At 38.5% G+C, this 25,651-nt stretch overlaps 1 protein-coding gene across 1 annotated transcript in view; it reads right to left on the bottom strand.

The window, feature by feature from the left end:
- The window catches only part of ADGRG7 (adhesion G protein-coupled receptor G7), a 98,164-nt gene that overhangs the window by 57,476 nt on the left and 15,037 nt on the right, over window positions 1–25,651 (bottom strand). Inside the window, exons 2-3 of the mRNA XM_027866521.1 lie at window positions 7,769–7,879; window positions 3,024–3,128 (exon numbers count right to left, since the gene is read on the bottom strand). Coding sequence (XP_027722322.1) covers window positions 3,024–3,128; window positions 7,769–7,879 — 216 coding nt within the window. The remainder of the gene's footprint in view (window positions 1–3,023; window positions 3,129–7,768; window positions 7,880–25,651) is intronic.

Below are 25,651 nucleotides of genomic sequence, written 5' to 3'. Positions count from 1 at the left end.
AGGACAAGAATAGGAGTTCCTGGGGCAGCTAGGTGGCGCAGTGGATAGAGTTCTGGCCTTGGAGTCAGGAGGACCTGAGTTCAAATCCAGTCTCAGACACATGACACTTACTAGCTGTGTGACCCTGGGCAAGTCACTTAACCCTGATTGCCTCACCAAAAACAAAAAAAAAAAAAGGAGTTCCTGATAGCAGTGAAGAACCATTACTTTGGTTCAAGTTTTCTTTCATTTGGGTTAGTTTCTTGTTTAAAAATTTATTCTGATCTTCATCTTACCTTTTCCAAGTTTTTGCATTCTAACTGGGCCATTCTATTCCTCAGATATCCCACTGTTAAAGTGAGATTTTCCATTGAATCTCCCAAGTTGTCAGGTCTCCTTCTTTGTCTTTTTCGTGTTCTTTTTTCTATGTTGTTAGGTCCATGTATAGAAATACCAGATCTTTTTTATGTCTTTTGTTGAGTTGGGTTTTTTTTTTAACTGCTTTGATGTCCTTCACAGTTGGTTCATCCTCTTCTAGAGGAAGGTCTGGCTGTTATCATCTTACTCTTTCCTTTGGAGATTTATTTTGATTTTCTTTTAATCCATAGTAGGTTTAGATTAAACTGGGGATTCTTTTTTTTTCTTACTCCTTTATTAATCTTTCTAACAACATTTTGGTGAGATTTTCCCTGAAATGAAATGATTGTTTCTCTCTCTCTCTCTGTCTCTCTCTCTGTCTCTCTCTCTGTCTCTCTCTCTCTCTGTCTCTCTCTCTCTCTGTCTCTCTCTGTCATTTACTTATCTGATGAACTAATTGCTGTTTTGAGGTGATGATAAGGAACTTAGACAATACACCCATCATTGCAAAGATTATTTTGGCAGTTGGATGGAGGATGATTTGGAAAAGGAAAAGACTGGAAGCAGGGAAGTAAATTTGTATGTAAGCTAATGTAATATATCGTTCAGGAAAGAAATGATGAAGGCCTGAACTAATGTAACAGACGTCTGAGCTAATAAAATGGGTTAGTCATGAGAGATATTGTAGAGGTAGAATCCATAGGACTTAAAAATTGGATGGATATGGGGAGCAGGGGCTATGGTGAAGGAGAGGGAAGAGTCAAAAACAACTCCAAGGTAATGAACCTGGCTACCTGGGAGGATAGTTGTGGCCTCAATGGGAATAGAAGAAAGTTTAGGAGGAAGAGCACGAATTCTGCTTTAAACCTGTTTGAGGTGTCTATAGAATATTCAGGTGGAAATATCCAGTAAACAGTTGACAATGTGACACTGGAGGGTAGGAGAAAAGATGCAAACTGGATAGAAAGTTTGAGGAATCATTTATATATCACTGATAATTTAACCCATGGTAGCTGATGAAATAATCAAGGGAGAGAGGATCAAGGGCTCTTAACCTGAGATCTGTGAACTTAATTTTTTTTAATTTGATAACTTTTTTAGTATAATTTTATTTCCTTTGTAATCCTATGTATTTTATTTTAAACATTTAAAAATACTATTCTGAGAAGTGTTCCATAGGCTTCACCAGACTTCCCAAAGCATGACACAAAAACAAAACAAAACAAAAAAAAACACGCTAAGCCACCCTGATTTAAGATATCATTAATAATCTCTGAAGGAGCCAATTCAGTAGAAAGGTGAAGTTTGAAGCCAGATTTCAAGGGTTTGAGGAGTAAGTGGTAAGGAAATAAATATAAATATAGCAGACTGTAACAGAGGACAGGCCAATGCCTATATGAGTTACATATATTTAATATTAATATTGTTTCCTTTTGTGTTCAATATTCTCCAAAGTGAGAGTGTGGCCTGACCTGAAGGAGTTTATGATCAACTCATCAGAGATTAAGAAGATAATCTAATCATGAGACTCCTACACAATCACACCTACCTGTTTGCCCCAACACTTTCCTTCCTGGAAGAGCTATGCAAATTCCCAATCTACCTCCTTCCTTGCTAAGAGTACCTGCTTAGGCACCCACAGAAGCATCTGTGTAGATGCCATTGGGAAAATCATTGCCTCTCCAGGGTACCTTTCCCCTACCCCCTCTACTCTATGGTATCACAAGTGCCCCTCGGAGGGTTGGCTCTGGAGCAGTGTGACCAGTGAATAAGAATCCTACTTCCCACCTTTTAATTTTCGGTTGGACAAAGTGAGTCTCATTGGTTGAGAAGTCATGGCTGGGTTGCAACAGAATGCAGATCTCATCACATTAGCCTTTCCTCCAAATCCTCACCTCTCAAGGACACCACCATCCTTCCAGTTAGACCTGTTGTCAACCTCAATGGAATCCTCAACTGTTCATTCTCCTTCATCCCACATATATAATCATTTGTCAAATGTCCAGTCTTGTCAGTTTCCATCTTCACAACACCTCTTGCATAAATCCCCTTCTCTTTATTCTCACAGTCATCACCCTAGTTATCATCACCTTTTAGTTATTACAAGAGCCTCCTAATTTCATCCCAGCCTCGTCTCCTCCCTTGCCAAGCAATCTTCCCCACAACTTCCAAAGTGATTTTCCTAAAGCTGAAATTTGATCACGTCACTCCCCTATTCAATAAACCACAGCGGCTCTCTTTTGACTCTAGGGTCAAATATTATTTTCTCTTTGTTTTATCCTTTTAAAATTTCTATTGTTGCACAAGTTCCATAATGTACATAAATTAGCATGGTAATACACAACATAAATTTATTTTGAAGTAAATATACATATATTAAAGGCACTGCTCAATTTTTCTTTTCTTTTTTTTTAAATAAGAGGAACACATCAAAAAAAATGTGGAGACCACTGGCATAGATAATTCTAGGAATTTGTCAGTGAAACAGAGGAAAAATATTTAAGGCGACTACTACGGTTGAGTGAAGGGATTTTTAACAAATAAACTTTGTTCTCATTTGTTTTTGCATTGCTTAAATTTTCTCCTGTCCTTTAAACTGGTCCTCTGTCAGAGACCTGGACCCTGAACCATGGTTCTGACACAACCTGACAGCTGTTATACCTAAATTACACAAAGAGAATACATACCATTTGCGGTGTTGCTTTCACATTTTTCAATGGAAGGTCCATATTTGCCCACTGTGATAATGCCAAAATGGAAATTGTCATAGGTGCTATTTTTACAGAAATTAACTGCATGGGAAAGAAAATGCATTTAGGGTTCATTAACATAACAGACATTTTCAAATTTGAAATTACTGAGAGGTCAGAGGGTATGGCATGAAAGGTCCATCAAGGCTAATCCCAATGAACCTTTAATCCCATCCCCTCCTATCCTCTAGAGCAGATTGCCCCCTCAGACCATCTCCCTAACCGTTAACCAGTCACCACCTACTGATTTTCTTCCTCATTGCCTTCAAACGTGCCCAAGTCTCTTCTATGTTTAAACCCCCCCACTAGACCCTACCATGTTCTCAAGCTATCATCCTGTATCTCTTCTCTTTTTCTCCATAGTTAAATTCATAGAAAAAGCTATTTATTAATCTATGTTTATGTTGTGTATGTATTTGTCTCCCCCATGGTAACATAGGCTTATTACAAGTATGAATGAATGAATGAAAAAACAATTACTAAGCACTTACTATGTGCAAAGCACTGTGCTAAGTTCTGGGAATTTGTGGTTCAGCGCTGACTCTTCATAACCCCATTTGGAGTTTTCTTCACAAAGATACTGGAGTGGTTTGCCATTTCTTTCTCCAGCTTATTTTACAGATGAGGAAATTGAGGAAACAGGGTGAAGTGACTTGCCCAGAGTCACACAGCTAATAAATGTCTGAGGCCAGATTTGACCTCAGGAAGACAAATCTTCCTGACTTCAGGCCCAGCACTCCATCCACTGCACCACCTAGCTGCCCAAGTGCTGGGAATGCAAATAAAAAAATAAGACAGTCCCTGCTCTCAAGAAGCTCACATTCTAACGAGGGAAACAACACATATGGAAGGTTTTAGCCACAAGTCAGATGGAAAAATCCCACAGAGAAATGGCAAAGCAGACGGTAATGCATCATCTTTAATGTTATTTCCAGTTAAATGTTTATATCTGTGTTTCTGATTTTGAACTACTTAACAGTACCAAGGACTTTGGTATCTTTCTGAGTTTTCAATAGTAGTGGCAGCAGCACTCACAGAAGCAGACCACATCTGGCGGGGGAAGGTGGGGGGAGGAAGAGGTGAGAAAGGACAAGCTACCTCCTCAGGATAAGGGCTTCTGTGAGCCCAGGCAGGAAGCAGGACTGGAGGTCAGGTTGAGGGGAAGGGTGGAAGGCTACCACTTCCAGGATTTGCCTATCTGTACCAATTGGCCTGTATTTAAAGAGGATAGGCCTCTTCACCACAGTGATTTCTCCCTTCACAGAAGAATGTGAAGCTGCATCTGGAAGCAGGACCAATTGTCTAGAGGGCACTACTATTCTCAAGACTATTGGGTTCAGGGTCCTAAGCTGTGTGCATCTGGGTCTCAGGGGAGGTGGGGCTGAAGTGCCTGGCACACATACACACATAGCCTGCTGTTTCTCCCTCAGGGATTGCTTTATTGCTTTATTCTTTGTATTTTTACACTTGCATTCTCAGTATCTAACGCAGCACCTAATACCTAGTTATTGATCAATTGATACAATCATATAGTCACTGCCTATACTTCCTCTCTTCTCCCTCCTTAACACTTTGCAATATGACTTCCAACCTTATCCTTTGACCAAAGCTACAAGCTGCACTCTCCAAAATTACCATTGATCTCTTTCTCTCTCTCTCTCTCCCTCCCTCTCTCTCCCTCTCTCAAATTTTATTGATATCTTTTGGGTTTTTTTATATCATCAGAATTTCTATCAGCATCCCTTCTCCTTATCCTATCAGAGAGTCATCCCATATAATAAATAATATTTTTAAGGAAAAAAAAAGGAAAAAGAATCCTCTCCCAAAAGTCAGCATAACCCATTAATAGGAAAAAAAACCTGAAAATGTATACACTGTACTGTGCCTGTGGACCTCCCATATCTGCAAAGGAACAAGGAGTGGTGCCTTCATCTATCTCTTCTTTTAAGCAATGCTTTTTCTTTGCAGTTTTGCAACCTTCACCTTTTATTATTTTATGGTTGTCCTTTCAATTTACATAGTGGGCATCGTATATATTGTTTTCTTAGCTCTGTTTACTTCACTCTTCATCAGTTTAAGATTTTTCATGTTTCTCTATATTTACCATACTTGTCCTTTCTTACAACACAGTAATATTCCATTACATTCATGTGTTACAATTTATTTAGTCCTTTCCAATCAATGGGCAACCACTTTGTTTCCAGTTCTTTGCTATCACAAAAAGTGCTGCTGTAAATATCGTGGTGGATATGGAAACTTTCTTTTTTTATTAATGACCTTTTTGGACTATAAGCCTGAGGCAGGTAGGCAACACAGCGGGTAGAGCGCTTGGCCTGGAGTCAAGAAGACTTGAATTCAAATCAAGCCTCAAATATTTCCTAGATGTGTTACCCTGAGCAAGTCTCTTAACCTGTCTGCTTCAGTTTCCTCACTTGTAAAATGGGGATAAAAATAGCACATATCTCCCAGAGTTGCTGCAAGGATCAAATGAGATATTTATAAAGCCCTTATCATGGTGCATGGCACCCAGTAGGCATTATGTAAATATTGAGTGGTGGTAGTAGTAGTAGTAGTAGTAGTAGAAGCAGTGGTAGTGGTGTTGGTGTTGGTGGTAGTAGTAGTAGTAGTAGAATCTCTGGATTAAAGGGTATATGACATGATCAAAATAGCATGTTAATTATTTTATTTGTATAATTCTGTTACTTTCCAAAATGGTTGTACTGATTCACAGTTTAACTAACAATGCACTAGTGTATCTGTCTCAACACTGATGACTCCTAATTGCCACATCTGATGATCTTTTCTCAGTCCTAATCCTTCTCAATCTATTCACCACATTTAAAACTATTGACCACCATCCTCCCCTGGATACTCGGTCCTCCCTGGGTTTCTCCCTGTTCTCCTCCTACCTGTCTGAGCACTCCTCAGTCTCCTTCACTGACTCATCAGCCATATCACACCTCCTAAAAGGCATTCCTTAGACTCTGTCCTGGACTCTCTTATCTTCTTTCTCAATACTCTCATTTACCTCATCAACTCCCATGGGTTTAATTATCACCACTATTCTGATGATATGTATGTATGTGAATTCAGATATACATGTATGTGTATGTGTGTGTGTATATATATATATATACATACATGTATATATATATCCAGACTATCCACTCAATCAACAAAGCATTGATTAAACCCCTTTTATGTGCCAAGCAATCAATCAATAAGCATTTATTAAACTTTGCCTATTAAGGCAATTATTCTTTCTTCCTATAACAACCTGAAATTTCTGACATTTATCACTTTCTAGTGAGATTAATAGTAAGTCAGCAGGTTCCTGTGTAAAATGTACATATATTACATGGGAGGGGCACAGGGAAAGAAGTGCCTCTGAACTTGATCCCTTTCTGAGTAGCAGTTAGAGTGACTATACCACCCATATTGCCCTCGATAGCTTGAGCAAGTGTTCCCACCCATTGACTGTCTTCATGTTTTGTTTTAAGTCAACTCTATGACTTTGCAGATGATACACTCACAGGATTACACAGTACCTCCTACATGCAGCTGATGGGCTCCTAACATGTTATCATACATGCAACTGATGGGCTCCTAACGTGTTGTTGTTCCATCATTTCAGTTGTATACATATTAGATATGGCACTTGGGTTCAAATACCTGCTCCAACACTTACCACTTGTGTATTTCTTGGGAAGTGACTTAACCTCTCTGTATCTCAATGTATGAGGGAGTTGGATGTGATGGGCTCTAAGGTACTTTCTATCTCTACCTCTAGTTCTAAGATCCTAAATCATAGGTCTAGAAAGAAACAAACAAAAATACTATGTCAAGTACTGTGTTTGGGGGTTTTCTTGGCAAAGATACTGGGAGTGCATTGCCATTTCCTTCTCCGGCTCATTTTACAGATGAGGAAACTGGGGCAAACAGGGTTAAGTGACTTGCCCAGGGTCACACAGCTAGGCAATTTCTGAGACCAGATTTGATCTCAGATCTTCCTGACTCCTAAAGTGTATTTCTGAAATGGTCAGTAAAGTAGCCTAAGAAGAAACTTCAACTTATATTATCAAATTGGCAGCTGAATTCTTAGGATGACTCGATTATTGTTATTATTGTCAAGGATGTGACAACCTATTGCCCTATGGCTGTACTCAACATTTCTGTGTGATAGGCTGGCTAGGCTGAAGCTCCCCTTCCCGATCACCATTTCTGACTTTCTCATACTATTCCATGTCTGCCCTGTCCTTCCAGCATCTATCCACACTCCTTAGGAATTACTTACTATATTTTTTTTTAATTTACTTATAGGTATACATATTGTTTTACCTGAATAGAATATAAGTTCCTTGAAGAACATTGTTTCATTTTATCTTTGTATCTCTAGCACCTAGTATTGTGTCTAGCACATAGTAGGTGTTTAATGAGTATTTCCTGAACTTCTAAACTGTACAATTCTTGACAGCAGGGACTGTCTTTTGCCTTTTTGGGGGATCCTCTTTAGCACAGAGCCTGGAACATAGTAGGTGCTTTACAAATGCCTGTTGAATGACTGTTGACAAGTTATATTATCCTTATACAAGGTTTCATATAGAACTGTGGTGAAGACCTGCAATCTTTCACTGCCTGGCCACATTAGTAAAAAAACAAAACCTCAGCCCAAGGAAACTTACCTATAGTACACCTCAATCCCTTCCATTGCTCTGGACAAATACATCCATCCTTCTCCCAGGTGCCTCCATTCTCGCAGAAATCCAAAGAGGTGGATGGGTATGTTACTGATGCTGGAAAAAAACAATATGTTTAAGTGTGGTGTCCAAACAAGCTGGTTTGCTTCTCTATTTAGTGCTCTGGGAAGAGCAATTTCTGCGGATAAAAATCACTTTATATGGAATGTAATGACAACAGATTGTTGCCCTAATTTCCTATTCAAGGCATAGCCAATATCACCAGCAACAAACATTCAATGAGGCAGCTAGGTTGTACAGTAGACAGAGTGCTAGGCCTGGCATCAGGAAGACCTAAGTTCAAATTCTGCCTCAGATACTTCTGAGCTGTGTGACATGAGGAAAGTCACTTCAGCTCTGTTTACCTCACTTTCCTCAACTGTAAAATGGGGATAATAGTAGCACCTACCTTTTTCATTAGTTCCTTTGATATTCTTGACTTTTTGTTTTTCCAAATGAATTTTGTTATTGTTTTTTCTAATACAGTAAAATAATTTTGGTAATTTAATTGGGATGGCTTTGCATGTATAAGTTAGTTTTGGTAAAATTGCCATTTTTATTATATTAGCCCTGCCCGCCCATAAGCAATTAATATTTCTCCAATTATTTAAATCTGTATATAAAAAGTTTTTTATAATTTTATTCATATAGTTCTGTGGGACAGAGCAGACATACAATTTACAGCAGCAAATAAATATAGTGATCTTGTCTTTGACAAATGTAAAGATTTAAGTTTTGGGGATAGCAGCTCTTTTTGTGGTGGCAAAGAACTGGAAATTACAGGGATAAATATGACTAATATAGAAATATGTTTTGCATGATTTCACTTGTATAACTGATCTATTGTTTGCCTTCTCAGTGGGTGGGGGAGGGCTAGGAGGAAGGGAAAGAATCTAGAACTCAAATTTAAAAAGAAAAAATGATAAAAGTAAATAAATATCATAATAAAAATAATTCAGCAAGTAAAAAAAAAAAAACATTAGGGCAAGTCTGTATATACCATAATGTGAACATTACATACTGATCTTACTACTGATTTAGACTTTGAAACTCGGGAAGCACAAATGTCAATTTGTCATATTCAGTATTTGATGAAAATTGTTGGGAAAACTGGAAAGAAGTCTGGCAGAAATTGGGCATAGGCCAATATCTTACAACATTTACCAAGATAAGATCAAAATGGATACATGACCTAGATATAAAGAGAGATTACAAGAAAATATGAAGAACATGGGATATATTACCTATCAGACTTATTGATAGATGAACAATTTATGAATAAACAAGAGAATAGAGAGCAGTGTGAGTTGTAAAATTGATAATTTCAATTACATTAAATTAAAAAAGGTTTATACAAATAAAACAAATGTAGCCAAGATCAGAAGAAAAGCAGAATATTGGGGGGGGTGGATTTCATAGACAGATTCTCAGATAAAGGTCTCATATCTCAAATATATAAAGAACTTTGCCAAATCTATGAGAATATGAGCCATTCCCCAATTGATAAATGGTAAAAGGACATGAGCAAGCAGTTTCCCAATGAAGAAATCAAAACAATGTATAGTCATATGAAAAAATGCCCTAACTCATTATTGATTAGAGAAATGCAAACTAAAACAATCTTGAGATATCATTTATACCTATCAGATTGTCTACCATGATTGAAGGGAAAAGCAACAAATGTTGAGGGGATGTGGAAAAATTAGAACCCTAATTCACTGTTGGTGAAATTGTGAACTGATCCAACCATTTTGGAGAGCAATCTGGAATTATGCCCAAAGAGTAATTAAGCTGCCTATACCATTTCACCCAACAATACCACTACTAGGTCTGTTTCCCAAAATAATTAGGGGAAAAGGAAAAGAACCTATATGTTCTAAAATATTTATAGCAGCTCTCTTTGCAGTGGCAAAGAATTGGAAATTGCAGAGTTACCCATCAATTGGGGAATGGCTGAACAAGTTGTGGTATATGATTATGATGGAATATTACTATGCTATAAGAAATGATGTTTCATGATCCTAGGAAAACATGGATAGCCTTTCATGAAATAATGAAGAGCAAAATGAAATGAGCAGAACCAAAAGAATGTTGTGTATACAGTAACAGCAATATAGTTTAAGAACAACTTTGAGTGACTAAGTCATTTTGACTATTATACATACCCAAATTAATTACAAAGGAAATATGAAGGAAGATGCTACCTGCATCCAGAGAAAGAACTGATAAATAGAAGTATGTATAGAATAATTTTACATAAATATATATACATATATACATATTTGTGTAATGGTAGCCATTGCTAGGGCAAGAGCAGGGAAAGGAAGAAAAAAAGGAAAAAAGTTACATGATAACTTTATTAAATATTTAAAAGGAATAGCAAGTAGTACATAATAGATTTGCAGTTTCATATACAATCATCTTTTTTTCTATTCTACTATATTATGGAAAAGCTTGCTTTATTTCTTAAGTTTAGAATAAAATAAATAATTTTTTAAAAATACAGTCCACCTCCAGAGAGAGAACTAATGAATTCTGAGTGCAAATTGAAGTATAATTTTCTTGGTTTCTTTTTTTTAAAATATGACTAATATAGAAATATGTTTTGCATGATTTCACATGTATAATTTATGTATTTTTTGCCTTCTCAGTGGGTGGAGGAGGGCTAGGAGGGAGGGAAAGAATCTAGAACTCAAAATTGAAAACGAAAAGAATGATAAAAGTAAATAAATAATAAATATCGTAATAAAAATAATTTAGCCAGGAAAAAAAAAAGACATTAGGGCAAGTCTGTATATACAATGATGTGAACATTACATACTGATACTGATATACAGTATTACAGTATTACATACTGATACTACTGATTTAGACTTTGAAACATGGGAAGGTTGAATGTCAAGCTGAGCATAACTGTCTAAATCACCCTTGAACTTGTAAATTCTTTTGGAAATTGGAAGATTCTTGTGTGAAAGCTGGTAAACAGGGCAGCAATAAATAATACAGGAAAAGACAAAAAACAAAACAACTCAGTACCTACTTCACAGAGCTGTTGTGAGGATCAAATGAGATGTTTATAAAGTGCTTAGTACAGGGCCAGGCACACAGTAGGTGCTATGTAAATGCTTTCTGCTTTCATTTCCCTATCCCTTCTCTTCCCCTCCTACAACAGAGTGTGGGCGCTGGCATGTAGAATTTGGAGTCCAAGGACTTGAGGTTCAAATGCCATTTCCTAACTTTGTGTGCCTGAGAAAGTGACTTACCTCTCTGGACCTCAGTAAAATGAAAGGGTTGAGTGAGATAGAACCCACCAGCAAGAATTTATTAAGCACTTACTACATGATAGGCACTAAGCTAAGTGCTAGGGTACAGAGAAGCAAAAGCCTGACCTCTGACAGCCAGAAGGTTGCATCCTAAAGGGAAAGGACAAATAATAATAGCTAACATTTATGTAGCAGAAGACTCATCTTCACGAGTTCAAATTTGGCCTCAGGTACTTCCTAGCTGTGTGACCCGAGGCAAGTCACTTAACTCTGCTTACCTCATTTTCTTCATCTGTAAAATAAGTTAGAGAAGGACATGGCAAACCACTTCAGTATCTTTGTCAAGAAAACCCCAAATGAGGTCATGAAGAATTAGACACAACTGAATGATAACAACAATATATTTTTTTTGTGATATGTGGATTGTTTTTTTTAAAAAGAATTACAGGGGCAGAGCCAAGATGGCAGAGTAAAAGCAGTGACTTGCTTGAGCTCTCCCCCAAACCCCTCCAAATACCTATAAAAATGGCTCTAAACAAATTCTAAAGCAGCAGAACCCACAAAAAGACAGAATGAAACAAATTTACAGCCCAAGACAACCTGGATGGTTGATTGGAAAGGTATATTGCACCGGGCTGGGAGAGGAACACAATTTGGCATCGATGCTCAGGCAAGGCAGACCTCAGTGAACCTGGAACAGACCTCAGAAGCATGAATCATGAGCAGCTGTGGCAGTTTCCAGACTTCTCAACTCACAAATGCCAAAGACAACTTAGAAGGTCAATGGGAAAAGTCTGTGTTTGTGGTGAGAGAGAGAAGCAAGGTACCAGCCCCAATCCCCAAGCTCAGCCCTGGTCAGTAGCTGCTTCTGGGGCTTCAGGCTCATAGACTGAGGGGGAATCAAGTGACTGATCAGAGGAGGATTGCAGGGATCTCTCTGCTGGAGCAGGATTTTCTTGTTTTTCCCGTGCTTGGATCTGGGTCACAGTTCTGGTGGAAGTCCTGGGGTGAGGAGGAGTGCTGGCATGGTAGAGCTTGTAGTGGCAGTAGAGAGGAAATCCTCCTCACAGTTCCAAGACAGAAAAGAGTGCTTGTGGTCAGAGTGCTTGTGGTCACTCATAGACCAGAGCACAGGCCAGGAAAGGAGTAAACACCTTGCCCTGGATCAAAGCACCTTGGAAGGACTAAAAATTTACAGGTCTCTAGAAGTATCTCTGAAAACAGCTGCACAAAACCCCCGAAGCTTGGGACAGTACATACTCCACACTGGAAGTAGACACCTGCCTTAACAAAGAGTTTATAACTCAAGTAATTGGCTGGGATCATGAGCAAGCAGCACAAAAAGAGTCAGACCATAGAATCTTACTTTGGTGACAGAGAATATCAAAACATACAACCAGAAGAAGACAACAAAGTCAAAGTTCCTACATCCAAAGCCTCCAAGAAAAATATGAATTGGTCCCAGGTCATGGAAGAACTCAAAAAGGATTTTGAGAAGCAAGTAAGAGAAGTAGGGGAAAAACTGACAGTGATGCAAGAAAATCATGAGAAACAAGTCAACAGCTTGCTAAAGGAGACTCAACAAAATACTGAAGAAAATAACACCTTAAAAAATAGCCTAATCCAAATGGCAAAAGTGGTCCAAAAAGCCAATGAGGAGAAGAATGCCTTCAAAAGCAGAATTGACCAAATGGAAAAGGAAGTCCAAAAGCTTACTGAAGAAAATACTTCCTTAAAAATTAGGAGAGCAATTGGAAGCTAGTGACTTTATGAGAAATCAAGACACTGTAACACAAAACCAAAAGAATGAAAAAATAGAAAACAATGTGAAACATCTCATTGGAAAAACAACTGGCCTGGAAAATAGATCCAGGAGAGATAATTTAAAAATTATTGGACTATGTGAAAGCCATGATCAAAAAAAGAGCCTAGACATCATCTTTCAAGAAATTATAAAGGAAAACTGCCCTGATATTCTGGAACCAGAGGGCAAAATAGAAATTTAAAGAATCCACTAATCATCTCCTGAAAGAGATCCCCAAAGGAAAACTCCTAGAAATATTGTAGCCAAATTCTAGAGTGCCCAAGTCAAGGAGAAAATATTGCAAGCAGCCAGAAAGAAACAATTCAAGTATTGTGGAAACACAATCAGGATAACACAAGATTTAGCAGCTTCTACAATAAGGGACTGGAGGAACTGGAATATAATATTCCGGAGGACAAAGGAGATAGGATTACAACCAAGAACCACCTACCCAGCAAAACTGAGTATAATCCTTCAGGGGAAAAAAATGGACATTCAGTGAAATAGGGAACTTGCAAGCATTCTTGATGAAAAGACCAGAGCTGAATAGAAAATTTGACTTTCAAATACAAGACTCAAGAGAAACATGAAGAGGTAAACAGGAAAGAGAAATCATAAGAGACTTAATAGGATTGAACTGTTTACATTCCTACATGGAAAGATGATATTTGTAACTCATGAGACCTTTGTCAGTATTAGGGTAGTTGGAGGGCAAAAATTATATGTATGTATAGATAGATAGATAGATTAGATAGATAGATAGATAGATAGATAGATAGATAGATAGATAGATAGATGGGGGCACAGGGTGAGTTGAAGATGAAGGGGTGATATCTGGAGAATAAAATTAAGGGGTGAGAGAGGATTATACTGAGAGAAGGAGAAAGGGAGAGGTAGAATGGGGTAAATTATCTCACATAAAACAGACAAGAAAAGGCTTTTACAGTGGAAGGGAAATGGGAGAAGGTGAGAAGGAATGAGTGAATCTTATTCTCATGGGATTTGGCTATAACAAACACACTCAATTGGGTAAGGAAATCTATCTTATCCTACAAGAAAAGAGGGGGGCAAGGGGACAAGAGAGCATGGGGATGATAGACGGGAGGGCAAATTGGGGGAGGGGGTAATCAGAGGCAAACACTTCTGAGGAGGGACAGGTTCAAAAGAGAGAATAGAATAAATGGGGGGCGGGATAAGATGAAGGGAAATATACTCAGTTTTTTACAACATGGCTACTATGGAAGTGTTTTGCATGACTACACATCTGTAACCTATATCAAGTTACTTGCCTTTTCAATGAGAGTGGGTGGGGAGAGAGGAAGGGAGAAAATTTGGAACTCAAAGTTTTAAAAACACATACTAAAAAAAATTGTTTTCATATGCAACTGGGAAATAAGAAATACAGAAAATGGGGTATAGAAATCTGTCCTGCCCTACAGGAAAATAGAAGGGGAAGGGGATAAAAGAAGGGGGAGTGAGATAGAAGGGAGGGCAGATTAGGGGAAGGGGTATTCAGAATGCATGCCATCTTGGGGTGGGGGAGGGATGAGATGGGGAGAAAATTTGGAACTCAAAATCTTGTGGAAGTGAATGTTGAAAACTAAAAATAAATTTTTTAAAAATATAAAAAAAAGAATTACTACTATACATTTTAAGGAAATAACTAGAAGAAATACAGAAGTTCATGGGGAAAGTACAGTCACAATCTATTGGATAACAAGGAACTTACACATAAATATATAAAGAACTAGATATTATTCTCTCTCAGTTCCTCCTTAGTGTGACTGTCCTTTGTTTCAGATCTTGCCAGAGTTGGCCATATCCTTTCTCTCCCAGTTATTTCCCTCTTCTCACCTTTATAGAATATTTTAGTAGCACAATTCAAGAATACCTCTTTGTTCTTTGATCCTCCAGGGTTACCTCCCCCTACCCAAGCCTCTCTCTCTCTCTCTCTCTAACACACACACACACACACACACACACACACACACACACACACTCACACACACCCCCTTTAGTCTTCCTCAGCAAAATTACAGGTCCCAGGGCTCACCTAAATTAGGCATAATTAATTTACAAATCCACTATACACAAAGTAAATAATTCCCATGCTTCATTTGCCACCATAACTCAGTTTTCTTCTCACCCTGAATATCCTACTATCCCACAGCCACATTGGCTGCCTTCCCCATTCGTGAGTTCTTTCTGGGTCCTCCATTTTGGGGATAGACCCAGGCTGCCATACTTCATTACCCTCCTGGCTATGCTTCTGACTCTATGCACTGTCAGATCAGGTACCTCCCCTGTACTTTTTAAGTTCCTTCCTCCCTGTAAGCTCCTTGAGGAAAAGGGCTACCTTTCTTTTTATGTGTATTTATGTCTCCAGGGCTTGGCACATAATAAGCACTTAAGAAATGTTTGTTGCCTGTTGGAAACTTCCCTCTGCCTCAGGACAGGGAATTATCTTAAGCCATTTACCTATAAAAGTTATCTGGTCCATTTTTAAACGAAGAAAAAGAGGCCAAGAAAAATTAAGTAATTTGCTCTTAGGAAGGATTTCAATCACTTAATCAACCAACAAGCATTTGTTACTCTCCTACTGTGTGCCAGGCCCTTTGTTAAGTACTAGAGATACAAAGGCCCAATGAAACAGAGTCTGCTGTTAAGGCACTTACATTCTATGGGGGAGGCAACACATTCACACATGCATATGTAAAATTAAACATAAAGTAAGTGCTTGTGACACTATACCACATTTCCAATACCTGCTATAATGCCGGTGCATGTGCCAAACAAATTTACTAACTAGCTTGGCAAAAATGCTAACCGCAAATTGGACTTAGACTCTTCAGTGTATGCAATCACTCTTTATTAATCACCAGCGTGTGTTCATCTATTCAACAATACAAACATTAGCCTCACTAGGATCATACCCCCAACCTGATTGCGAAAGGTCCAGGCAAGCTTGTCCTATTGAAAGTGATGCTGACTCAGTGTTCCATTGCTCCCAGACCCACTTGTCAATCAGTGCTGGGGGAGGCCATCACCCAGTCTTCAGCTTTGCATTACCTGATATTCATCATGTAGCAAATCACCCCCTGGCCTGCTTGTACCTAGCAAATTGCCATGTCCTTGCTATCTTGGGGAGGAACTGAGATGCAATGGCCCATTCCCTTTATTGATGAGGACATAACCAAACTGCCCTTATCTCATTACAAAAGTTATCAATAAAAGCTGGCTCCATCTTGGAAACCCTTGCAGACCCCCAGTGATCAGCTCTTCAATGTGCTGCTACCTTGACATATTTAATCAACTCCTTTTAATTCCCTTTGTCCTGAGTTTTACCTCATTCATCAGGGTGAAAACCTGAACAAAGAATTTTCCTTTTAACCGTTTTATACCTCCTTCCAAACAAGCTTGTCTCAGTGCTCCTGGCAAGGTCTCCACTGTGAGGCCCAGCCAGAGGCCACGTGTCTCCTTCAGCGGTAAGGTTCTGCTAAGTTTCCATCTATTGGAATTGCTCTCAAGGGAACACAAGATGCTCAGATCTCTGAATCTGGGGAACACAAGAATCTGTCCTAGCTGTGACTCAGGAGGAGGCTGGTGTCTAGGGCCTCCAGTTGGTTTTTAATGATTCTAGTTAAGGGCATTTCCAAGTTACATCTAAATCCGGATTGGTAATTACTTAAATTAATGATGAAAGGAAACTAACAATTAAAGCTTTAGTTTCCTAATGACATTAGTCAATGTGTATTAAGCGTTTACCAGATTTGAGAGACGTTCACACATGTCACTGCCAAACTACACACAAGTCTTCATCTTATTACAGACAAACAACTTTCATAAAGACTTAATCACACAATGAAGGCTTAAAATGGTTCAAAAATGCTGAGGTAACGTGTTTGTTCTCACTATACTTGGTCCAATCTCTCTCTCTCTCTCTCTCTCTCTCTCTCTCTCTCTCTCTCTGTCTCTCTCTCTCTCACTCTCTCTCTCTGTCTCTCTCTGTCTCTCTCACTCTCGCTCTCTTTCTGAAAATCTGATTTTTTTTTCTGAATGTATTTCTTTCACAATAGAACAAATGTTCCCCCTTCTCTCCTCTGACAATGTCACCCCCCTAATGCGGGCCCTCATCACCTCACACCTTGATTATTGCAATATTCTGATAGTGGGCCTGCCTTCCTCAAGTGTCTCCCCATTCCAATCCATGCCTTTCTTCATGTTTTTCTAAAATGTAGAAATCAAGTATGGCCCTATTGTGTAGTAATCCTTTTATTACACACATTTTAAAAAAATCAAATTTAAAACAAATACAAAACTCAAACAATGTGTTACAGCTTGTGAAAATCTTATGTTAGCAATGTGATAAACTCCATGAAAACATGAGATTCCTCCCTTAACTGTTTTCATAGGCTGTCCTCTGTGCCTGGAATGCCCTCCCTCTTGACCTTCATCCTCCTGGCTTCCCTAACTTCCTTCAAGTAACACCTTTCTGCCAGAAGCTTTTCCCAGACCCCCTTAGTGCTAGTGCCTTCCCTCTGAGATTACCTCCCCATTATCCTGTATATGTCTTATATATACAAAGTTGTTTGCATATTGTCTCCTCTGTTAGAATGTGAGCTCTTTAAGCAGGGACTCTTTTTACCTTTCTTTGTATTCTCATTGCTTAGCTCAGTGCCTGACACACAGTGGGAACGTAATAAATCCTTGTTGACTTAATTAAATCCTGTTGAAGCTGTGGGTTTTCTGTTTCAAAATAAAAATCAGTTTGCTATTCCCCATCATATTAGGCATGCCACCTCAAAACTATTTCCATTTTCTGCTATCCACATCCAAGGAAAAAACTATGGACTTTGAATGCAGATTGAAGCATACTATTTGCTATTTTTTTTCTTCTGCTGTGTTTTGTTTCCTCTTTTTGGTGGTTCCTCTTATTGGTTCTAATTCTTACTTACAACATCACTAATGTGAAAATATGTTTAATAGAAATGTATATGTATAGCCTACATCAGATTGTGCACCATCTTGGGAAGGGAGGTGGGAAGAGAGGGGGAGAAAAAATTAAAACTCAAAAGTTTATGGAAGTGATTGTTGACAATTCAAAATAAATTAATAAAAAAAGAAAAAACATTTCCATTTTCATAACTTTTAAATTAATGGCAGAGGTTGACATCTAGGCATGTTTCCGCAAATAGTACTATTCTTTTCCTCTGTCATATTGAGAGCATGAAGTAATTGATCCCAATAAATGTTTGTCTTCAGCTACTAGCTGAATTTATTTGGAAGGAGATCCATAGCACAGTTTGCTTTATCTAATGAAAAGTGTTTCTATATAATACATACACAATTGTCTAATACACAAAGGATATATAATAATACAGTAACACTCAATCAACCTCAATTTTAAGTAGCTAAAGTTCAGAAGAGGTAACTTTGAACTTTAGTTATGTTTCCCTGTGATTTGTTAGAAGGGTGCTAGAAAAAATGTTAATATTTCTACCTGTAGCAAATAAAACTGATTTAATAATTAAACTACCTGCAGGGTTGGCCCCTGGCAACTTTGGTCCAGCCAAAGGTCTTGCTCAGGTAAGTAGTTTTAACCCTATAACCTGCCATTCAGGAAAAAAAAAAACGGTTGTGACTAAAGCCACTCTATCTCTTGAACTTCTTAGAGAATTCCGTCTGATGATGTATTTTTAATATCCTGTTGGAAGTATTATGACTGACAGAGTTTTGTGGTTGTTCCGTTGTGTCAACTCTTCATGACCCCATTTGGGTTTTGTTTTGTTTTGTTTTGTTTTGTTTTGTTTTGTTTTGTTTTGGCAAAAATACTACAGTGGTTTGCCATTTCCTTCTCCAGCTCATTTTACAGATAAGGAAACTAAGCAAACAGGGTTAAGTGACTTGCCCAGGGATACACAACTAGTAAGTATCTGAGTCAGATTTGAACTCAGAAAGATGATGAGTCTTCCTGACTCGAAGCCCAGCGTTCTATCAACCATGTCACCTAGCTGCCCAGAGTTAGAGTTTATTTTAGTTGTGTTTAGCGCCTGGACCTGAGGCCCATGGTAAATATACTGGATTTGGAGTCAAAGGCCCTGGGTTCAAATCCCAACTCTATTATTTACCTGTAAAACCTCAAGAAAGTCACTTTACCAATTTGGGCCTTGTTTTTGTTCAACTGTAACACAAGGAGATTGGACTAGATGACCTCTAAGGTCCCTTCCAGCTATAAATGAATGATCCCAAGATCCTGCCTCTCAGACCTTGAGACAAACCACTTAACCTACTTGGGCCTCAATTTTCTCAGTTGTAAAATAAGGGAACTGGACCAAATAGCCTCATGGGCTCTTTTAAGTATAAGAACAATACATTGACCTCAGATTTTAGCTTAACTCTATGTAAATTATAATGGCACATTACTTGAACTATATAAAATCTCATTGCTAACTTTGATATAAATACTTCTAAGGATAGAGAGAGACACATGCAATTTAGGCAAGGGATAGGAAATAGACCTGCAATTTCCTTGAACTAGGAAATTCCCAGGTGAGGAAGCTCCCTCTATCAATGCCAGTTAGCACTGTGACTTCCTACTCTTCAGGAACTCCCAGTCCCCAAAAAGCTGGTCCCCTGAACCACAAACCATGACCTGGAGGCTTTAATCCTCTTCTATCTGCCCACTTACTTCCTCCCCCACCCCCCCACACTCCCCTCTCTGTGCTAACTGGTGATGCTCTCACTCAACCCACTATTTCAAGCTTACCTCAATAATGCTTCACTTCTCTCCCTGTTCCCTGGCCATCTTACAGACAGCTTTATTAGCAACCTTACTGTTGTGTACCCCTCCTTCTCCTCTCCTATTCTGGAACTATGATATCAACTGTGCAATTTTTCCTATAAGGGGTATATCAATCTATTGCCTATGGCCCCACCATACAGAGCTATTATGATGATGAGGATGCTCTAGATACAAGCCCAGAAGAAGAGAATGACGCCCAAATATCTACCATTTGTTATTGTTGTTTGGTCATTTCCAACTCTTTACGACCCCATTTGGGGTTATCTTGGCAAAGATACTGGAGTGGTTTGCCATTTCTTTCTCCATCTCCTTTTACTGATGAGGAAATTGAGGAAAACAGGGTCAAGTGACTTGCCCAGGGTCACACAGCTAAATAAGTATCTGAGGCCAGATTTGAACTCAGGTCTTCCTGACTCCAGGCCTGGCACTCTATTCACTGCACCAACTAGCTATCCAAATATCTACAAACATAGTCTCAAATAAAAATACAACTAGGACTCAAGTTCAACTAGAATTCCTTGAAGAGCCAAAGCAAGATTTTTTTTAAGTTGTTTTTTTTTAATTTTAGATGAGATGAGAGCACTAGAGAAAACAATTAGAAACTAAATAATAGCCAAGGAATAAAGAATTAGAAATAGAAGTAGCTGCTTGACACTTACTGTCAATCTCTGCCTGTCTATATCTCATTTCATACTACCTACAAACATGCCCATGTCTCCCCCACCCCGGGAAAACCCTCATTAATCCTTCCATCCCAGCTAACTATCTTCCTATATCTCTTCTGCCTTTTCTAGCTAAACTCCTCCAAAAGGCTGTCTACAATAGGTGCCTCCACTTTCTGTCCTCTCACTCTCCTCTTAACCCCTTGCCATTCCACCAAAACTACCCTCTCCAAAGTTACCAATGATCTCTCATTTGCTAAATCAAATGGTCTTATCTTAATCCTCATTCTTGATATCTCTGCAACTTTGGACACTATTGATCACACTCCCCTCTTTGATACTCTCCTCTCTCTAGGTTTTTAAGACAACTCTCTCACTCCTGCTTCTCCTCCTACCTGACTGTTCCTTCTCTGTTTCTTTTGCTGGCTCTCCTCCAGATCACACCCTCCAACTATAGGTGTGCCTTAGGGTTCTGTCCTGGCCTTCTTATCCTCTTCCTCTATACTACTTCACTTGGTGATCTCATCAGCTCCTATGAGTTTAATAAACATCTCTGTGCTTATAATTCTCAATTCTCAAATCTACTCCAATCTCTCTGCTGACCCCCAGTCTTACATTTCTAACTACCTTTCAGACACCTCAAATTGAATGTTCAATAAACATCTTAAACTCATTATGTACAAATAGAACTCATTATCTTTCCCCTTAAACCCTCCTCTTTTTCTGTAGAGGCCAGTCCCTCAGGTTAAAACCTAGGAGTCATCCTGGGCTCCTCACTATCTCTCACTTATTTCTCTCACTATCTCTCACAATCTTTTGCCAAGGCCTTTCATTTCACCTCTGAAACATCTCTCAAATATTCCCCCTTCTGACAATGTCACCACTCTAATTCAGGCCCTTATCACCTCATGCCTTGATTATTGCGATACTCTGATGGTGAGTCTGCCTTCCTCAAGCCTCTCCCCACTCCAATTCATCCTCCATTCAGCCACTAAAGTGATTTTCCTAAAGTGAATTCTGTCACCTCCCTATTCAAACTCCAGTGGCTCTCTATTGCCTCCAAGACCAAATACAAAATGCTCTGTTTGGCATTCAAAGCCCTTCATAGCCTAGCCCTCTCCTATCTTTCTAGTCTTCTTACACTTTGCTCCCCAGTTCTTCAGTCCAGTAACATTGACCTATTGGCTGTTCCATGAACAAGACACTCCATCTCTTGGCTCCAGGCATTTTCTTTGTCTATCCTCCATGTTTCAGCCCTCTCCCTCCTCTGCTCTGACTACTGACTTCCCTGGCTTCCTTTAAGTCCCAACTCAAATCCCTCCTTGTACAGGAAGCCTTTCTCAACCTCTCCTAATTCCAGTGCCTTCCCTCTGTTAATTATTTCTTATTTATCTTGTATGTAGTTTGCTTTATTTATATGTATTTATATGTTGTCATCCCCATTCGTTTGTAAACTCCTTGGGAGCATAGACTATCTTTTGCCTCTTTTTGTATCCCCCGAACTTAGCACTGTGCCAGGCATATACTATGTACTTAATAAAGATTTATTGGATTGATTGATGAGGTATAAAACCTGACCCAAGCAACAAACTTCCTGAAAATTAGAATGTTCAAATAGAAGATAATGACTCCATGAGAAAAGAAGAAATATTTTTAAAGTCAAAAGACTGAAAAAACATCAAGGAAATGTCAGGTATCTCATGGCAAAAACAACTGAACTAAAAACAGATAGAGGAAAGAGAAATTAAAACTCTTTGGGTGACCCGAAAGCCATGACCAAAATAAAAAAAGATTAGATGTATTTCCAGAAATAATAAAAGAAAACTGCCCTGATAAATGAAAACTACTAGGATCATTATAGCTACAATCTTGAACTTCCAGATCAAAAAAACAAACCAGCAAAAACAAATATTGTAAACAGCCACAAAGAAAGAATTCAAGTACTGAGCAGCCAGTCCGAATCAGTCAATCGATAAAGGAGTAGAGATCTTGAAATATGACATTCCATAAGACCAAAATAAAAAAAACGGACAACCAAAAATAACTTACCCACCAAAACTGAATGCAGTTCTACAGGGGGGAAATGGATTTTTAAAGAAATAGATGGCTTTCTAGCATTCCTGATGAAAAGATCAGAACTGCATAGAAACTTTACAATACAAACACAGCAGCCAAAAGAAACATAAAAAAGTTGCATGATTCCTCTTCTCCTTTGAACATGTCATGGTTTATTCACCTTACCAGGAGCTTCCTCAGAAGATATTAATGAACAGTCAACCTGCTTTAAGAAATAACTGAGACCTAAAACTTAAAAATGTGGCACCCTCATAAATCCTGTTGGAGAACAATGGACGGGGAGCTTCATACCAACAAAATTAATCGCAGAATAATTTTATGGCTGCCTACTACCCAATTACTGACAGGGCATTCTCAACCACTCAACAGACATTTTGAAGACATTTCACACACATGTACTCTGTCTAAGGGAAACAATACAGAGTACAATGTGCTCGGGAATTAAAGCACATTTTAAAAAATTGGTGCAAAATTACATACCATTTCCCACCTCCATGTTTTTGTACAGGCTGTGCACCTGGAGTGCACTCTGCCTCTTGGAACCCCTAGAGGAGTTTGTGTAAGGCTTAGCTCAAGTATCACCTTCCGAAAGAGATTTTTCCCAATTTCAATAATTGTTAGTGCTCCTCTGCCTTCCCAAGTTAGTTTGTATTATTTTCGGTGCCTCCCCTACAATTATTTCATATTTTTTAGAACATCTTTTGTATCTGCTTATTTGCGTGCATGTTTTTCCCTAACAAATGGTAGCTCTTTGATAAATGTTTATTGAATAGTTAGATAGATAGGTTGCTATAGATATAGATATAAAATATTCATTTACTTCTCTGTATACATGTTGTTTTCCACAATGGAATAAAAATTTCTTGAGGACAGGGACTATTTTATTTTTGTCTTTGTATCACTAGTGACTAGCACAGCGTCTAACACATACATGCATGTGGTTGTGGTTTGTCCTTAGTTCTCAAAGAGGGCCATGACATCAGGGAGATAATGACATGACTTACAATTTACTTTGATTTGAGTGAGGGAGGGCTATGCAAAGTCACCAGCCTCACATAAGTACATATATGTGTATTATATACATATATATACACACACACATTGTTGTTGTTGTTCAGTCATTTCAGTCCTGTCTTACTCTCCATAACCCTACTTGAGGTTTTCTTGGCAGAGATACTGGAGTGGTTTGCCGTTTCCTTCTCCAATTGATTTTACAGATGAGGAAACTGAGGCAAACAGGGTTAAGTGACTTGCCCAGGGTCACACAGGTAGTAAGTGTCTGAGGCCAGATTTTAATTCAGGAAGATGAGATGAGAGACTCCAGGCCCAGACCTCTATTGTACCAGCTAACTGTCCCACTCTGACATATACATATATGTATATGTATGTATAGTATGTATCTGTGTACGTGTTGTTTATGTCCCAGTAGAATATAAGATTCTCGAGGACAAGAGCTGTTTCATTTTGTCTTTATGTCCTCAGCACCTAGCACAGTGCCTGACATATAGTAAGTGCTTAATACATGTTTGCTTTGTTGGGAAAAAAAAAAAAAAAGGAATGTAGCTGCTTGAGGGCAGGAATTTGTTTTTGCTTGTATTTATATTCCAATCGCTTAGCATAGTTCCTGGCACACAGTAAGCACTTAATAAATGCATGTTGACTTGTTGACACTATGGTGTCACTTAAAAAATTCCGTCTTCCTGTTAAATAAACCAGAGAATGCCAAAGGCACATAGAGTAACATGGCTCTTTTAAAAGAACATTATTTCCCAATAAGAAGATAAAAATGAGCTAACTTTGAAAACATTTATTATTTTGTAGAGCTGTGCAGCAACAGTTGTGTGAGAGCTGAGAACCAACCACTCTTAAGTATAGAAATGCCCATCACAGAAAGCTGGCCACCAGAAAATGGATTATTTGGGCCACAGATGATATAAATTATCTGTTAATGGGGTTGAGTATTCATGACTGTTTTGTGGAACGTACCAGAATGTTAAATACCAGAGATACTTGAACTCCATGATGGCAGGGACTATGTTTTTAACCCTTCTTTGTATCTCCAACTTCGTACAATGTTTGACACATTTTTGTTATTGGGTCATTTTAGTTGTGTTGGCTCTTTGTGACTCCAATTGGGGTTTTCTTGGCAAAGATACTGGGGTGGTTTGCCATTTCTTTATCCAGCTCCTTTTACAGATGAGGAAACTAAGGCAAACAGGGTCAAGTGACTTGCCCAGGGTCACACAGTAAGTGTCCGAGGCCTTATTTGAACTCAGGTCCTCCTGATTCCAGGGCCCACACTCTATCCACTGCACCATCTCGCTGCCCCACCTCATAAAGTAATGAGTTGCAACTTCCTTATGAACTTTAAATATTATACAAATGGTAGTATTATTAAATGATGAAAGCATAGTTTCCTTTGCCCGAACTCTATGATCAAATATTATGTCATCTTTATCTCATTGTATGTAAGGGGAATTTTAGTGTGTATGTAAGGTAGATTTTAATGTGTATAAGGTGGATTTTTGTTATTCTTTTTTAGATAATAATTCCCAGGCTGGGAATTAGTTGGATTCTTCCAAAATAACTTTTTTTAAATAAAACTAAAGAGACCACAAAGTCACTTCACACTTTTTGAATTTTCGTTTAAACCAGACAATCATAGTTTTAGAAGTAGAAGCAATTTTAGGGATCATCATTCTAGTCTAATCCTCTCATTTTACAGAGAAAAGGAGGTTCAGTGATTTGCCCAAGGTCACACTGTTAGTAAGTGACAGGCTTGTGGTAATAGGCATTTTCCCAAACTCCCTTTTGATCTAAAATCTGTGTGTGTGTGTGTGTGTGTGTGTGTATGTGTGTAGTGTTCCTCTCTATTTATATCTTGGTAGATGATTATTATTTTCATCTGCCTAAGCCATTTCAATTACCAAAATTATCCCATTAAATTTCCACAAATACTAGATTCATCTTACTTTGTCTACTTCACTTGTGCAATGGATTGATACTCACAACACACACACACACACACACAGATTTTAGATCAAAAGGGAATTTGGGAAAATGCCTATTACCACAAGCCTGCCACTTACTAACAGTGTGACCTTGGGCAAATCACTGAACCTCCTTTTCTCTGTAAAATGAGAGGATTGGGCTAGGCACAACATTAGCAGAAACTGCTTTTTAAAGATATAACAAGATGAAGACATTACCTCTTTGCAACCT

This window comes from Vombatus ursinus, unplaced genomic scaffold (genome assembly GCF_900497805.2).
Source record: "Vombatus ursinus unplaced genomic scaffold, bare-nosed wombat genome assembly UNPS02001419.1, whole genome shotgun sequence".
NCBI lineage: Eukaryota > Metazoa > Chordata > Mammalia > Diprotodontia > Vombatidae > Vombatus > Vombatus ursinus.
This window is presented reverse-complemented; position numbering and strand designations above follow the sequence as displayed.